At 41.3% G+C, this 18,463-nt stretch overlaps 1 protein-coding gene across 2 annotated transcripts in view; it reads left to right on the top strand.

Moving 5' to 3' along the window:
• Nucleotides 1-583: 583 nt before the first annotated feature.
• Nucleotides 584-18,463, top strand: part of GPR39 (G protein-coupled receptor 39) — a 65,168-nt gene continuing 47,288 nt past the window's right edge. The window contains exons 1-2 of one of the 2 annotated variants that reach the window (XM_052676215.1): nt 584-745; nt 955-1,831. In XM_052676215.1, coding sequence (XP_052532175.1) covers nt 964-1,831 — 868 coding nt within the window. In that variant the 5' untranslated portion in view covers nt 584-745; nt 955-963. Of the gene's footprint in view, nt 746-877; nt 1,832-18,463 lie in introns of both variants that reach the window. The other variant, XM_052676216.1, reaches the window with a different exon arrangement.

Raw genomic sequence — 18,463 nt, 5'->3', positions numbered from 1 at the left:
CCCCTGCTACTTCTGATTATTAGAAAGTATGAGCATAATTGGGACCACTAACTTCACTCTTTTTGTTATCTGATGTGAGAAGATGGAAGTTTAAAGGCAGACAATCAATGTGTCTAAATCTGGAGTTCGATTTATAACTTGTGAGAAGATTCATCAGCAGGAACTAAAAACCAGAACCTTCTGTTGAAGTAAATTGGTCCATGGCCACAGAAGCTGCATAACAGACACCACAGCACAGATGCTGAGGTCTTCATTAAAGGATATGTAAAGTAGAGAGGCGCGTTGGTGTCACTGCACAGAGAAGTAAAGTCTGGAGCCCAGTTAATGTTAAACTTACGAGCAGATATTTTCCCCTCAGTGCTTGTTCACGCACTCAGCCTCACCCCACCAATCTAACAGGTTTAGGAGAAGCACCTTTTTTTGTCCTTGAGAAGGAATTCTTATTACAGGAAGTGATTTCAGACTTGGGCTTTTTTTTTTCTTTTTTTTTTCTTCCTTCCCCTAACTCGCCTTTGCTACCAGTGACTGGGAGCAGGCAAGATTTAAGTTAATGGTTAACAGGGCCACACAGAAACTCTGACTTCCTCCTACTGAGGTCAGGACAGAAAACTGCCTCTGCTCGCAGAGGAAGAGACGAGAGCTGAGCAGTTCACATCACAGAGGGACTGGGGAGCAGTAGCTTCACGCAATAGAGAAAAGAGGAGGAAAATCCAAAAAGAGCAAGAACTGTTTGCTGTAAAGATTGGTAAGAAACAAGATACTTTCTTTCTCGCTTAGATTACTGACTCAACAGTTGTTGCTAACAAAACCCATAGGTGTGGCTAGTTGAGACGATTTCATCGTACCTGACTGCTTGGACTTGTGTGTATTTGTGTAGGGAGCAAGGTGAGAAAAGATTGATTTGTGGTGGTATCAAACATCAGAGTGGCTTTTCCTCCCTTTTCCTCCTCCTAGAGGTTGCTGATGGCTGAACAGACACCCTCTTCAGACTGTTCTCATCTCATTGACCACAGCCACATCCCTGAGTTTGAGGTATCTCCTTGGATCAAGATCACTTTGGCCTTGCTCGACATCTGCATCTTTATAGCAGGCATCTTGGGCAACAGCATCACCATCAAGGCTACCAGGATCCTGCAGAAGAAAGGCTACCTGCAGAAGGAGGTCACGGACCACATGGTGAGCCTAGCCTGCTCTGACCTGTTGGTCATCCTGCTGGGCATGCCCATGGAGTTCTTCAGTGCCATTTGGAAGCCCTTTGCCACCCCAAATGGCAATGTGGCTTGCAAGCTCTACTATTTCCTCTTCGAAGCCTGCAGTTATGCAACTGTGCTGCATGTGGGCACCCTCAGTTTTGAGAGGTATGTGGCTATCTGCCACCCTTTCAAGTTCAAGGCAGTCTCTGGGCCCCGTAAAGTGAAGATCCTCATCGCTTTTGTCTGGGGGACATCTGTCATCGTGGCTCTGCCCCTCCTCTTTGCCATGGGCACAGAGTATCCACTGGAAATCATTGAAGACTATCAAGGTGCGACTGCCTGTGCCAAGTCAGCTGCCAGACACCACAATCCTGAACTAAAGAAAAACATGACAATCTGTACCAGCCTCTCCTCCAAGTGGGCCATCTTCCAGGCCAGTATCTTCAGTGCCTTTGTAGTGTACATCATAGTGCTGGGCTCAGTTGCCTTCATGTGCCGCAGCATGATGAAAACCCTGATGATCTACAAGAAAGGAACTGTGGCAGTGAAGGGTGAGCCTGGACAACAGGAGCAGTACCTAAGGAAAAGCGAGAGCTCAGAGGGCAAGAACTCCAGGAGACAGATCATTTTATTCCTGGGTAAGAGACTCCTCACCCCTGCCCTCTTTCCAAAGAAGGGAAGGAAACCCAGGAGCTTCTATCTTAGAAAGTGTTTCTGCATGAAGGATCTATGGCTCGAGGGGGAAAGGAATACTATTGTTTACAGTGATATGTTTTAAGAAACCTGATTTCCCTATGTGTTTTTGACTGTGTTGCTAGAAGAACTGGGAGGGAACATGGCAAGAAAAATCCATTTACTGTCTAATAGGTATTTTGTCTGATAATAATGTATGCCTGTGTGATGCAGAAGCGGTAACAGGGTATTGATGCTTGACCTGTGGGGTAGCAGTAGGCACAGTTGCCAGGATATAAAGCAGCTCTATTTGCATGTCCTCCCATTAAATTACAAATACGTGCATATTTAGTAAGACTCTTGATAAGAGGGAGGACTGCCGTGCAAGATCTAGAGTTTGTCCCACACTGAAGGCAATTACTTACTAACTCGAGGTGCTCTCAGGAGGGCACTTACTTAGCTGGGGCTCTTGTGGCTGTGTTGCATTTGAACATTAAGAAGGCTGGGCTGGAGAGCTGATTTGGTCTTGCAAATAGCTGTTGCCCTCTTTGAGGTTTTTTTTTCATGGTTTTATTTGAAGGTCTGTAGCCTTGGAATTATTTGATTCTGATCTCTTTTGCTGCATTTGTCAGACAAAAACTAATCAAGCTGTCATTTCACCAACTTGGAATCTTTCCGGGCTGTGATCCATGCATTCTCCATGTTGATGCTCTTAGAGGCACGCTTAATCATGCCTTGGCTGAATCATGGGTAGTTCTTGTTTTGTTGAGTTGCTCAATAAGATACTGGCTATAATAAATGAGCCATCTTGTGTGCAAACGCACAGACCCAGAATTTCTACACTGCTTTTTGGTGCTCTGCTTGATGTTGAGGGGGGGGGGTTAAAACTCGTGGGTCTGTCCTCTTCTAGAGCTTTGTGTAGATTAGCTTTTTTGTTAGTGTTTTGTTTTTTGATAGGGCTGGTAACTTGAGGTTGTGGGGAAAGGATGGAGCTGTGCTGGTGCTGAGTGTGATGAGGGCTTCATATAAGAGATCATGGAATGGCTTGGGTTGGAAATGATTTTAAAGATCTCCTACTTCCTTCCCCCCTGTCCTGGGTTGACAGGGATACCACCCAGTAGATCCAACCTGACCTTGAACACCGGCAGGGATGGGGCATCCATAATTTCTTCGGGCAGCCTGTTTCAGAGTCTCATTTCACTCTGAGTAAAAAAAAATCCTCCTAATATCTAATTATATCTCCCCTCTATAAGTTTGAAGCCATTCCCCTTTGTCCTCTCACTGTCTGCCTGGGAGATGTGACACTTAAGGCTGCACAGAGCTCTTCCTCATGCCTAGGGTTCACTTAGAGAAGCAGTCATCTTGTGCCAGGTGTCTGTGAGCTGTGGACAAGAGACCCCATGTCACAATGATTGAAAGGACTCTTGATATCCTTACTCCCCTGGAAGTACTGACTGCTGGGGTAGCAGTTTAAGCTGCAGCTAAATACAGTATGTTACACAGATGAAAAAGAGATAAGGCTTTGCTCTTTAAGTTAAGTGCTACTGTGGGATCCTTAAATGTCTGTGGATCTGGCTGCTCTTGTAAATTACCATCCACAGCAACATCAAACTCTAAGATCCCAACTCTGTAGAAGTTCTGGCCAGGTTGAGAGGTGAAGGTAAGTTACTGAGGCTTTTCTTCCTCTCCTTGGCTGTTGTTCTTGCTTGGTGACAGTCCAGTGTGGAATGGAGCAGATCCATCGCTGCTTGCAGAACTGTTAAGAAGCTAAATGAAAGCAACCAGCTTGTCCTCTGTCTCGAGGGAATTCGACACCAATATCTGATGCTTTCTCAGCTTTTTGGAACAAGTAGATACTTCTGTGAATTCCCCAAAACTATTTCAGGCATCTTTCAAATGGCTCTTAATATGAGTCTTGCTAATTAACTTCTGTTGGGAAATAAATTAATAAACTGAAGAGGAAGAAACTCTAGCCTGTATTCCTGAGAACAATGCAAAGCAATTTAATTTGGAGATCTCATAAGAGTGATGCTTTAGGGCAGTTTTAACCCAGAATAAATGAACATATAAATTGTTTACAAATTGCTGAATTTAAATATAGTGATTTAGAAGTCCTCTTTGTTTTTCATTTAACAGATGGGTCAAATTAAAACAAATATTTGCTCATTTACAACATATTTCACTTTTAATGTGAAATGTGAATGACAGCATATAGCAAGTGTCTTTGAACATTTAACAACAATAAAAACAGTTTAGCATTTTCTAGTTGTTAAAAGTGGTGAGTTCAACAAAACAGAGATTAAACTCATAAATCTCCTTACGATGAGAAAAAGCCAAGTAGAAAGAGACACGAGATGGAACTGGTGCTTTTTTATTGTCATGTTACTGTTTGGTACATTAGAAAATTCATGAAAATGAATTGGAAATGTTGAAAGTGAAAGACTGCTTGCCCTGGGTAATACTGAGGCTTGCAGGACCAGCTGCAGATGGGCTGACACAGCTGTGGTGAATGAGGGTGACAAGGGGCCAAGCAAGGGGAGCAGCAAGGTGATGGGCAGGCTGCGCTCACCTGGGGAAGGGCTTGTGAAGGTCAAGTCCTTGGGCTTAAAGCCTGAAGAGGTTGGTTGAGGATTTGAAGTGTTTTTCAGCTATGCTCATGGTAGAGAGGAGGCATTGGTTCAAGAACTTTACACCCGTTGCTGTAGAGGAAGTACTTCCAGAGGCAATTCAGCTCAAATTTTGGTAGATTCCCTCCACTGGAGGAATACAAAATTGTGCCATTGTTTTGGAGAAGATCACTTTTGCTTTTATAAAATAGGCTGTGCAGTGCTATTGTTTCCAGCTTCTTTCTCACTACTGCTGTTGGCAGTAATATATTGTAAATACAATAGCACGTGCAAGTCTCTACATAATATTCCTGCTCCTGAAATTATGCATTGCATGCTTTTGGCTATACCAGGGCACACTTCCTGTAGTCTATGTCTGTGATTTTTTTACTCATGAGGTGAACCCCTCTGCCTGCAGTGGGTCAGCCCATCCCTGTGAATGGAGCAATTCTGACTGGGCACTGGGTGAGTTAAGGCAGCCTGTAAAAGACAGAGCCAGCTACTGCAATAATTAGCAGTGTTGGTTCTTAGCTGAAACAGTACAAGTTAAAACTCTTGAAGAGTCACTATCAGGTGGCTGCTTGCTGGGAAGGGGGTTGGGGTGGGACAGGACAAGCCTCTGTACTCCCCCTTCCACTTCCCAAAATCCCCCAGTGGGCTTTGCTTTGGCACCAGCTATTGTGTGCCAACACTGCCTGCTGGCACTGGTGTCACCTAATTCCTTCCTAACCTGTTCACTACTACAAAGCCTTCATACAACAGCAGCTTGTCATCAGACTAGATCTGACTGACCTGGACTCGTACTCTGTGAAAAAGCAAGTTTCGACTGTCTTAAATGAAAAATTTATTGCTTCTGAAGCTTCTGTGGTATCTCTCTTGGCAGCTTTAGTTTTTGCTTCTGCTGAAGGCCTAAGCTATATTGTATGAGGCAGCTTCAGGCCTACCACAGTAAATAAACTGAAATAGAAAAGTCCTTCAGTGTTGCTATAACCACTGCTTTTCTTTGTGTATGCATCCAGTTTGCCTTCTGGAACAGTGCTCTTCTCTGCTAGCACAGCAGAGGGGTCCTGCTACATGTGCTGCTAGGTGCTGTGGGTACTTTGCCACTTGCCAGCCAGCAGCTGTGCAGCTGAGCAGTGCTTTTCTGTCTCCTGGACATTCAGAGAGACAGCTGTCCATCTTGAGCTTCTTTCAGGAGAGAGAAGTACCAAAGAAATCCAACTGCTCTGAAATGGTTGCCGTAGATGCAGTCAGCAGGAGCTCAGCTGGAGCTACTTAACTGGAGACCACAGCTGAACCTGCCTATAAGCTAAAACTAGATGAAACTTGGAGTCAAAAACTTAAAAGATCTCTTAGAACATAAACTGGAGCACAATTTTCCCCTATATTCTAGTTCTAGGCAGATTAATGTTTTGCTCAGAAAAAAAGGTATTGTGTATAGAAATAGCCTTTCTGAAGATGACTATGGAAATTTATTTCACAAGGCACTTGGCAATTGGATTTTCAGGAGGACAAATTACTTCAAATACTCTGCAAAAAATACATGGTTGCCACAGTATAACTTGACAATGGTGGGACTTCTGGTACAGGAAAATTAGACGCTTCTTCATAGGCTGGAAATTGGCTGCTTTTTTGTTTGTTTGTTTTTTTCTTTTTTTTTTTTTTTTTCATTACTGAGAAAGGTAAAACTTGGGGATAGAATAAAATAGAAAGAAAAACATAATTGATTAGATTCCAGAAGAACACAGCTCCAGCTCGTGTTCTTTAAGCTCAGCTTCATTGACTCCTCTCAGTTCATTTCTTTAGTCATTCCACTCAGCTGCCTTTCTTCAGAGGCTTTGTTGGAGTGGTGCCTGAAGATAAATACATTGTAGGCTGTATATGATTTTCATCTTTGTGCTTTATGTGGTGTCTTCATCCATATACTCCCCTGAGCAGGGTTTCAAAATACATAAAACAAGCAGGAGTCTGTGTGCTCTAAAATGGAGCAGGCAACATGAGGCACTAGGACCAAAGGACTGGGGTCTGGCCATTCAGCTGAATGAGACACCCACCCTCTTTTGCAAGCAAGATTTTTGCTTTAAACATTGCTTTCTAGGAAGGAGATCAAAGCAAGGGATTTTCTTAGTGGTGTTCAGGAACATTTGCTTTCCTTTTCTGCAAAGGTATTAACCTGATGTCAACAGCAAAACTAATGGATGCTAACGCATACCGGTAGCATAAAACCAAGGCTCAGCAGTTCAACAGGTGGCAATGGAAAGACTGCATTGAGGGATAACAGCTTCTTGGGCCAATTCGGTACAACCTACTCTGACAATCTGTGAGATTTAAAGAAAATTACAACAAAACACAAACACAGCCACAGGAAAATACACTCAAGGAAAATCTCCAGTCAAGATAGTTGGATATTTTCAATTGTCCCACACTAATTTAAAAATGAACACAAGCAGAAACCAGCTTAACTTTCCTCCCTGTTGTAGAGAAAGCAATTTATGTACTGCTGCTTTTGACTGGACTCATGTACCAGAAGACTGTGCTTTTGATTTAAATAGACAGTCTTCTCCTCTTACACTGAGGGATGGCAAAATGCAACAGAAAGAAAAGGAATATAAGAATGGGGACTAATTGAGGCCAAAACCCCCAGGGTATCTACGACTTTTTGTAGTTTTAATGGAAAAATCAATATGCGATTACAGTTTGCTTCAGAGTACTTAAAAATTACTTCAAAGTGAAGTCTGCAGCTTTAAACACAACCTAACCTGAAAACACTGTACTCAGAGAATCAAGTTCATCACTACTGTAATCCTCATGATTCTCCATATGTGATATCCTCTCAGTCTCTGTGGGCATGCAACTGCTGTCTTTGCTTCTGTGAATGAGAAACTTGTGAGGACAATGCATGCTTTAGTGGCACTTAGTGAAAAACTACAGCCATACTTCTGTCTTTCAGCTGATGCCTGCAAGGTAACAGGTATTCCACCTGGTCTGACAATGAGCTGTAGATGTTGGAGCCCTGCTACAGCCTAGCTCATCCCGTGGCATGCACAGCATGAGCATCTTTATGCTCTGCCATCTGTGTTGTCCAGGGGCTAAGCGAATAGCTGAGTTTTCTTAAGTACTTCTGTGCTGCACTTGCCTTTGCCCAAAGTCTTTAAAGGTATTAACCTCATTAAAGACAGCTACTTGGCCCCAAACTTATTCATTATTTTCTCTCTTATTATCTCTCTTCTGTCTCCTTCATGAACTGTAGATAATACATTCATGTATCTTCTCATACTGTGGTTGAGGAGTCTCCTGGCACACCCTGCTATGCACAGGAGAAGGAAAGTGGGTGGGTGGGGGGGAAATTTCTGTGTTTGGGGGGCTGAGTTCTAATCTTCTTATCTTCTGAAAAATCCACTCCAGGTCACAGAAATGCCTCTCTAGGATGTTTGCTCACAAGCAGAGACATTGGGAACTGCCTTGTTCTCCAAAGAACGAGTAAAAAGCCAGGAAGTTTTGTTTCTGCCAAAGTGGAGAAATACAGATGTTGCTCCAGATATGAAATGGTAGATTGTCCTTAGCTAAAAATCAGCACCCTGCATTGGGAAACCACATCCTACTAATTTTTGTCTACTGCCTTATTCTTTGGTCAATTCTCTTCACCATTAATTTTCCACTTTCTGTCTTGATGTCTCTTCTGAACCAGACACCGACACTAAGCACAAATTGCTCTTACAACTTCCCAGTTTAGTAAACAGGACTCATTTGTGGCAAGTTCACAGATGATTTATTGAAGTCTTCACCTGTGAAAATTAAATGCATTATCTATTCCTCTATTGTTTCATATTCCAATTATATCAAATTTCACTAAACAAAATCTTATTTTCCTAGCTGATGTTAAGACCGTTATCTTTAAACAATGATTGCCAGCCTCTGCATTTTAATGGAAGAGACCTTTAATATCTGAGTACTTATTAGTAATATGAAGCTTTCGATTTTATCCTCAATAACTTCTTGATTTACTAGAGGCAAAATTTGTGCTAGAAGCTGAGATGAACTGCCAACCAACAGGTTAAAGATTATTCTTGTCTCTTTTGCTGTTACATGTGAGTTGCAAAACATGTAATTTAATGGATAAATAATAATAATAGTAAAAAAAAACACATGCACAAAAGGAGTTTCCAGAGAAAATAAACAGTTAAGATTTCAGCTGATGGTTGGCGTGACATGTAGCATCTTCTTTAGCCTTTCCTAAGGGCATTGTAAGCATGTTTGTACTGCTGGGTGTCAGCCTTACACTTAAGTGAGGAAGCTGTTAGCCTCTGATCCCTGTTGCGGATGCATGAGTAATATGAAGGTCAAACCATTATGGATTAAATGAGTTTGCTGAGATCCTCTTAATCACATAGATACTAACTTGTAGTGAAAAGGTGAAACTGAAGAACGGCTCTAGTATTGTTATGAGCTAATTTTCCCTTACTTTTCCTTAAGTTTCCAAGCAGTTTGTTACATTTAATTACCTTAAAAGTACTCGCCCTGTTTATTTCTGTGATTTTTTTTTGTAAATATTTAAGTTGAAATTATAGCTTATGGGGTTAGAGTTGAGTGTCTCTCTGAAATCAGCTGTATGCTTAGGGAAACTTACAGAGCAAGACAGTTCTGTTGGCACACAGAAAATACCTGACTTGACCATCTGCAGACAGGTGCACATACATGATTATTACCTGGAAACTCAACTATACTCATGTAAAGAACCCCAGGCACAGAGGTGTAGTAGAGAAGACAGCATTGCTTACCTATCTGTACTAGTCCTCGCTCAGCATAAATGACTTTCTTTTCTTGTGTTTTATTTTTCATTGCTAGCTGGGTGCTGCTAAGGATGATTTTGATTTGGAGGAACATCTTGGAACTGTACCGGTTGTTCCTTCCTAGAAAAATCTGTGGACTTCATAGCTTTTCCATGAAGTGTAATATTTGAGTTGCGGAACTTACTGTTGTGGAAACAAGATGTGAAAGAAGCAGGCTCCAAAGGGGATGAAATATAACCTTAAAGGATAGCGCTGTCAAGATAAGGATACAGTCTCTACTTCAGAAAGTCCTCATGTTGCTGAGTGCCAGAAACTTGATGTGAATAGCACAGGAAAATCCCTCTATGATTGCTCCTTCTCCCACAGTCATCTATGCGGAATTATCACAAAGAGAAGAGCGCTAGGTTTATCCTGCTACATCTGCTCTGAATATTGCTGTATATGTCAAAACAGGCATATAGTCAATGAATATAAAGATGTTACAATCACAAAATAAACAAGAGAGTTTGGCAAAGCAGATTGTAATAACAAAAAGAGAATAGATAGAAAGCTTACCCCACATCCTGGGCTCACTGCAAAACTCTGGAGGAGGGATCCCTAGGAGAGATCCTTCCCCACTGGTAGCAGCTCTTCAATAGGTCTAGGAGGGGGGCAGCCAGGCTCCACCCCTTCCGGCAGCACAGGAGAATTGCCTTCAGCTGTGCTCCTCTGGCTGACTCATGGCTCACCTCAGGTGATCAATCAGAGGTTCAGGCCGTGGCTCAGCAGTTCCCATACAACAGGCTAGTAATTGGGATTTGCCTTCAGACAGACAGAGGAACATGCGCTTTGTAAGACGGTGGAACAAAAAGATGTCAATTAAAATGCTCTCTCTGACAGGTCATTTTTCCTACACCACCTACCCCATTCATAAACTTTAAAAAAAAATTTTTACATTCCTGGGTGTATTTTTTTTTTTAATCTAGGGGGAGACACAGGATGTGTTGCTTTTGACAGCCTTCTGTATTTGCTGAATCTTTTCTTCCCATGCCTCACATTCTGTCTTTGCAGTAAAGAAAATTGTTAGGTTCCCTGATTTTGAAAAGAAAACTGAACTTAAATTTATCCCTTAAAGGCATTAAGAATGAAGATGTTCAAGAATGGAATCTCAAGGGAATGCTTGAGGTTAGCTAGAGAATAAAAGCTCTTGGAGCTTCTATGCCTGGTGCAACAATCAGGATTTAAACCTTCATGATAACAAAAGCTTGTGTTCCCTTAGCAGTAATATATGGGGAGACCCAAACAGTCTTTGCTGTATGTACAACTTTACCATGTCATGTTTTTAGCCAGCAGATAAGAACAATTGTTGTATGGTGAAGGACAAAGGCAAAAGAAAATGTGCTGTTCAAATGGAATTGTTTGCTTTTGCCCTTCAGATAGTGAAATATTGCTAAAAGCCTTTTGACATTCTGTCACAAGCTTATTCAGCAAATCATAAAGATCTGTTGAACGGAACACAGGTCTACCATGACTGGATTGGGTTGTGTCAGAGATGTTCAAAAGATGATATTTCAGTAATCTTTTTGTCTTGAAAGTCTAAATACCTAAATTCTAGTGGTAGCAATGATGGCATCAACTCCTAGATTTGTAAAAGCATTCTTGGTATTTGCAGATATACACATACCCTTGGAAACCCAATTGTCGATTTTAGGGCAGTAACTTTGCTACTAAAGCATAAAGGCTTAAACTATATCCTTTTTTAAACTTGAACTTTTGAAAGAATGTGATACATAACAACCACATTTATTTAATGGAAGAGGGTTACTAGGCTGATTGGAGAACGGGGGAACAAACCTTTATTGAAAACTAAAATGAGGTTACCTTGTTTGATGTAGCGAAACTATGAATATGTCTGGCTTTGAGTCATATGTAAGCACACTGGGGCAGTGAGTACCAAGAAAGAGGAAAATCTGGTTTGTACTCTGACTTGAAAATCTTGCAGAACTGATCCAGTAACAGCCGTATGTGGAGTGACTGGGTGCAATCAATCCAATCTCATTGTAGGATGAATTAAGCTTAAAGCCTTGCTGTGCATCTTTAGAAGTAGCCCAGAGCTCCCCAACCTATTAAAGTTAGACCTTATGTCAATGAGTTTGCAGTTGCTGTTTTTTCAGTTGTGTAACCTGGGACCTTCCCTCCAACATACATGAATCTTCCCCTTCAGATTAGAAACTAGTTGAAAGTCATAGCACCCCTGATTTACTTCAAATATATAGAGCTTTAAATCTATGCTGAGTATGGATTTGCTAATTTGTTCTATAAAAAGAGTAACCAGCAATAGAACAGCTTTTTCTTTTAGCTAAAAGAGATGTTTTTCTCAAATAGCTATCTGTTCATCTGGTGAGGGACCGTCACCCTTCAGTCAGAGTGATTTCTGAGCAAAGCCATGTTAGTCCTCATCTCTGTGTCCCTCTGGAGATGTTTGACTATGTATTTCATTTCTGTTCCCTGTGTCCTGTACGTGGAGGCAGCCATGGGAGGTGGTTGTTAGAAGTTGGTATCTAGAGACAGGAACTTTCCACTGTTGTGATTCCCTTTGCTTTTCCAATTCCTTGCTCATAGGCATTCTAAGAAACCTTCTGATAGCAGCTTGAAATTCAGATGTCCCTTTTCTATTTGTCTTCTGGTCCAAGCCAACATTTAAATGAATTCTTTTCTATTACAAAGAGCATATTGACAATTTAGGAAATGTTGTACTGCAGTACAAATGCTCTGATATTACAGAATATTACCATGTTCTCTGCATCGATATAAATGATGGCGTTGGCACAAGAACTAATAGGTCTGTAGGGGCCATGAATGAGTACAGACAGAAATGAGAAAATTTCCAATCATGAGAAGGGCATGTTCAGGGACAACCTTGCAAGTGCAGGTATGGACCAAACTAATTTGGTTTCTGAGGTAGAGAGCATAATGGTTTCTGCAGGTCTGTGATTGTGATGGGCATGCCAGGAGTGGAGGGATGTCCCTGATCCTGAAGCCCCAGCCTCACTGGGTAGAAAGGAGGAGGTTCTATTTATCACTTTTTGCTGTGTATCTCTTTTAGGAGGGTGCTGGACTTGCAAAGAGGGTCCAGCAAGCTTACCCGAGGAGAACATTTGTTTTGGCAAATACCTTCTGGTAAAAGAGGACTTTCAGAAATCCTGCCTGGGACCACAGAACTTGCTGCACATGTGGCTTCCTGTCTGTAAATGAAGGATTGATTTCCGGCATTTTAGAATCTCTGAGTTAAGGGCAAGCTATCACCTGTGTTGATCTTCCCCTTGCTGCCACAGGCTCACTATGCCAGTCTGCCTTGATACTCTTTTCCACAGTAGACACGGCCATTAGTCGCTGCGTGTCTGATGACTAGCATTCAGAAACTTGCCTCTGAGTGCCTTTCTGCAAGAGAGAATTGCTTTAACCTTATCAAATGGAAATGCAATTTAAAATGACTTAATGTTTATTTACTGACAGGCAAGAATGTCCTCTAAATTGACTGTCAAGGCATGAACACAGTGTGGTAGGACCAAATCATAACCTCTTGTTGGCTTTCAATCACTGTTAAGCTAGGGGAGTGGGGATATTATTTTGTCCTCACTGGATGTATGGATAGCAGTATCATTTTGAATTTTTATACAATGAAGTTATATTTGATATTTGCATAATTCAAATAGATGAAATCCTCAAACAGGCACAGAAGACTTGATTTCATTAACTTGGGATGCAGCCATTCCCATCTCTCATGCAAATGGCAAATACCTTTCTTGTAAGTATACTTTAAAGATTCATTTCTTTCTCTAATCAAGTGGTGAAGTTCTGCCCATGGGAACCAGGTTTGATTTATTTTCCCTTCAGACTGAATAGCATGGACCTTATTTGGGTTAACTTCTGCCATGAAATGTCAGGCTAACCCTTCTGCGTGCCAAGAATCAGCCAAATGAGTTCCTGTTCTACGACACACTCAAAATGTACATGGTGCAGTTGTCCTGCAAATGTAGCTGTCAGCTCTGCTAAGCTCAAAGAAGCTCTGCCTATTGTCAGCAAGGATCTATTTTTACTGAAAGCCTGACCCTGAAAGCTGCTTTTAAAATTTCTCCTGGGCCTCGAATGCCGTAATTGATTACATTTATTTTGGTTTTAGCCCTTAACAATCAAGGTGAGAAATTGCTCCCAAATCAGTTAAGATGTTAGGAGGAAAGCAGCTTCTCTGTGACACGTGGACAGAGTCAAGGAGCCACAACAGGCTCTTGCAAGTTCCACAGAGCGTTTACGATTCCTACCTCAGACATTAGCTGCCTTTCTTGAGCAAGTTTAAGAGCTCAGCACTTTGGTTCCTTGATCAGCCTGACTTGGCTGTTCTGTTTCGTTAAACTCTGCACTGCCCCTTAAAGCCTCCGAGTTCCTGCGCTGCTGGGCACACAGGGGCTCATAGGCAGGGATATATCTGCTGATAGGCAGAAGCAGTAGAACAGGAGGTGCCCTGTTTCTGGGGCTTTGTGTGACACCAAAAAGTTGGGCTTTCTGACAGTAGGGAATGTTGAAATGTTCTACACTTGTACAGAAATTCATTTGCAAAGGCCCTTGATAACATGTCTTTGTCTTTGTCTTCCCCTTACCTTCCAGTATTGGATCCATCCGGTTTCAGGCCACTCCCTCACGCTTGGGAGGTACAGCACAACAGAGAACTATTGATTGGCAGCATGTTACATTTTGGAAGCCCAACATAATAGAGCCTTAAACAGTGTTTTAGTCTTAGGTCTTGTCTTTGTGTATCTTGAACTTTAAAAGCTTTTTTTTTTTTTTTTTTTTTTTTTTTTTGGTATCAAAAACCTTGTTGACAAGTCCCTGGACTCTGATTTTCAAGTCATTCCAGGTCAGGAATAATCACCACTTTACATCACTGCTTTCAAGTCTTTTATCCTTTGAAGCAATGTGGAGCAGGTCAGCATTCCCAAGGTTCAAATCTTCTTTATTTAATATGCCTATTATTTTAATATATCAATAGTTCAGATAATTTTTGCTAATTACATTTTTGAGGAAAAAATTTGAAGACATGAAAAAATGTCTAAAGTAAAACATCAGGCTTTTGATCCAAGGATTGATGTTCTGTAGGTGAAATAAAAAAAAAAATAAAATCTCATGATAACCCTTTTACATTCCTAAAATAGAAAACCTGCATAGTTAATGAATATAAATGAATGTACATTCACTTCCTTTTTTTTTTGAGGTTACTAAACCTGATTAACATTAGGTACCACAATTTATTTAAAGCAGTTGAGTAATTATTCTGCTTCCTACCCCACAAACACACAACTTATTTATTACTGAGGTTTTTTTTATTAAGTGTATCCTTGAAATCACATTGGGGTTATATATTTGTCATCATCACTGTTTTAAAATAAGTATTTTACAATAAGTAATTTTGGTATAGAAGCAAAGAAGAAAAATTGGGCAGTGCATTGAAATTCAATGAACTGTGATGAATTGTCTTGAAGGAAAGGACCTGAAATGCTCAGGAATGAAATAATGTATTGACAAGTTGGGGTTACACAAGTAGAATTCAATATTCAGCATAATTAAATTAGATATTGATAGCTTTAGCAAAGCAAAATAGTTCTTCATATGAGATCCATAACAGGTGAATCTGCTGTCTTTTATCCTTATGCTATGTGGATCAAGAGTTATTTTCTAGCAGATCACCATAAAGTCATTTCTATGTGTCAGCCCTTCTTTTTATGTTTGCCCAATGACAGTTCATTCTTTGCTTGCTGCCCAAAGCTGCCATAGGCTCTCTGGTGTTGCTAGCTGTGCCAGGCAGGGTAGGTTACTCTGTTTCGATCTGTCTTTGCTAGAACTGCACCTTCCCTTCTCTCCATCCATATCCATCCATCCATCCATCCATCCATCCATCCATCCATCCATCCTTGTCACTGAGAAAGGGAAGAAGGGAGCAGATGCCACATGGGTTGGAGGTGGCCAGTAGCTGTACAGTTGTGGAGGCTTTGTTCCTTTGTGCAGGCTTGTTCCTTGTTGCTCCTCCTGTTAACTTGTGTAAGTTGGCATTGAGCAAAAAATCCCTTTAATCTGATTAAAATTTGCTCTAGTTCCCCGTGCTCGGTAATCATCTGTAAGGACACATACATCTATGCAAGGAGGAAAAGAAATACTATGATTCTTAAACACAGTATTATTTTAAATATTATAATAGCACTTTGTATTAACTACCACTTTGCTATGAAAACTTGGAGGTTGTCTTAATTCCAGCTGGGATGGGATTGTTTTCTTCAGAGTGTCTGGTATGATGCTGTGTTTTTGGTCCTAGGAGAATAACAGTGTTGATAACATGCTGATGTTTACTCTTGCTGCTGAGCAGAGTTGTACAGGGCCAAGGCCATTCTCACAAAGAACCCAGGGAGCTGGGAGGGAACAGAATTAGGATAGCTGACTAACTGGCCAAAGGAATGTTCTACACCATATGACATCATGTGGAAGGAATTTTGAAGGGGGTGGGAGTTCATCTCTCTGCTGCTGCTCGGGGAGCTAGCTGCACGTTGGTCATGGGGTGGTGAGCAGTTCCTTGTGCATCACTTGTTATACACAGTCACGTGTGTATATATACATATAGTCATGACTGTTTTCTTTTTATCTCTTAGGAAGAAGTTTTATCTCAACCCATGAGTTCTACTGTTTTTTATTCCTGATTCTCTCTCCTATCCCACTGGGAAGGGGGGGGGAGTGAGTGAATGACTGTGTGGTGCTTTGCCAGGTTAACCACAGGAGAAGTTAAGAAGACTAAATCGTAGGCACTTCTAGCCAAAATAAGCTGTCAGTGTGAGCACTGTGAGAGCTGAGAGTTTTGGTGTTAGGTCTGCATCCCACAGGAACACTTGCATAGCTCTCAGTAATATGTGCAAGTTCTGTGTATGTGCCCGTAGAGGGACATGCACCACGTGAAAACAAGCTGGGGAAAAATAAAAAAGAATCTATAGTGGAAATTTCCCCACCAAAGCACTTGAGCCTCGTCTAAGAAGTATTATGGAACAGAAAGAAATTCTGCAGCTGATGAACTTCATCGCAAAGTTGAATTTCATCCTCAGACCAGTTGTAAAAAGGCAATTTAAAATAAATCTGACACGTCCTGCAGATGTGCAGTCAACTAATGAATAAAATGTAATTCTGAAACTAACCTATTCGTAGCTATAAAAAGATTAAAAAAAAAAAACACAAACCAACAACCCCAAATCAACTGGATGCTGCTTACTTGTAATCACCAAATTCTAAGAAATTAATGGTATTGAGTAGCTATCCTGACCTAGAGGCAGTACTGATTGTACACATACAGGCACTTAAGTTACATAGTTTGATTTCTCTCTTACATGACAGCATTTTGGAGCCCAATCTGATACCAGGGGCCTGTTGTGCTGTGCAGTGTGCAGGCAAGAAGAAAGCAAGCATCTGCATCTGTGAAAAACTATGCAATCTGTATAGTTAAACCAAAAAGAATGGTGAAATGAATACTCTGCACGTACAGTTGAACTTCTCTAGCTTTTAACAATGCAGTTATTGTATATTTAGTGCATGTCTTAAATAGGTTGAAATTAGAAGATGAACGTTTAGTTACTGAAGAAAATTGGCCCAGTAGCTTCTGAGAAGTCCAGACAACCATGCATCAACTGCATAGTATGTTCAGTTTCTGGTTTGTTTTGTATTTTCTGAAGGTGCATATGCAAGAAACTGCTTTAAAAGCAAATCTTTTTCTTTGGAGAGTTTGCTGTTATCAAGAGCCCCAGTGTGTTGCGTTTTTCAAGGTACTCATCATGAGCAAGCATGATGAAAATGCACTACAGTCAGCTGTCCTAGGGAGAAGGATTTGAGCAGCAGGAAACACCTTGTAGACCTTAATGGCCAGGTGATGCTGCTGCGTGAAGATGAGGTGGTTTATTGCATCAGCAAGAAGCTGCTCAGAGGAAAAGTAACTTCTGTGGCCTTGCAGATTAGGCTAGACGTTAGCTTTCTGTCTCTGAAACAAATGCCTGAATTTGCAGTGAGGCTCTGAGGTGCAGCTTGTTTCTATTTCTCTTATGGTAGTGTTTGCAAACCTCATCTCTCCATGATCTGCATTTGAACCCTCTTGGTTTCTGTCTCTTAGATAAGGGGTTTCTCTGCTTTCAACACTTAATCTCCGTCTCCTTTGAGCATGGGGATACAGGGAGGTTTTTTTCCTTTGAGTCTGTGCAGTAGTCCAACTTGTCTGGTTTTTCACTGATGGACAGCTGTATTTCCAATTGGACTGATCCCAGCTCTCTGGGGCGAGTCTCTTTGGACTGAATCTTGGAGTAACAAAGGGAGAAGCTTGCAGGCTTGTTTGTTTATAGTTCTGTGCATTCAGGAGCACTGGTACATTAAGGGTCTGTGCTTTATGCATTTAGGGTGGCAGACCTCCCATAATGTGTAGGATATGGGCTTAGATTTCTAATAAACATAGTTTCATGTACAAAAGAATTATATGGAGTGTAGAAAAATCAAAAGCAGTGAAACTGTAGAGTTTAATTCAGGTGCTTATCACTCCACAGGAACAGCCATGTGTGTGATTGATTGGGTGTCACTGTAAGGCTGGCTGGGCAGCCAAAGATTTTGGTCATTTCAGAGGAGCAGCGTCTGATGGTAATAGTGCAGGATTTCTGAGTCCTTCTTACCAACATGTGAAGAAATGAAGCTGAAGCTTCTCCTTTTTTTCCTCTTCTCTCCACCAGCATGCCTGCTGTATGTCAGTCAGCAATGAACAAATAGAGAGGCTCTCTAAGAGGGATAAATGCGTTCTGTTTACTTCTGGCACTCAGTTTGAGACCTCATGTGAGCAGTTATCCAGTTTTTTGCAGACTGGTCATCTTTTTGCCCTACTTGCAATCTCTTTCTCCTCAGCTGGCTCAACAGCTGCCTGTGAAGAAATTGCGTTGAAGCTAGAAGTCTCTCTTCTGCCTTTAATTTGGTAGTTTGTATGTAGAAAATATGATTATATAGGCTACGATTTGACAGAGGGTATTTTCCCCTTGAATGCCCCTAAGACCAGAAATGATTGTCGAGTGACTACTGCTTTATGCTTGGAAGACAACTTCCTCTTTGTAGCTTATAAAATCCCATAAGCCAGTAATGTCTCACGTTCATAAAATCTATAGCTCCC

Source organism: Tympanuchus pallidicinctus, unplaced genomic scaffold (assembly GCF_026119805.1).
Source record: "Tympanuchus pallidicinctus isolate F22 unplaced genomic scaffold, pur_lepc_1.0 scaffold15, whole genome shotgun sequence".
In the NCBI taxonomy this organism is placed as follows: Eukaryota; Metazoa; Chordata; class Aves; order Galliformes; family Phasianidae; genus Tympanuchus; species Tympanuchus pallidicinctus.
Note: the sequence above shows the minus strand (reverse complement) of the source record. Positions and strands in the feature narration are given on the sequence as shown.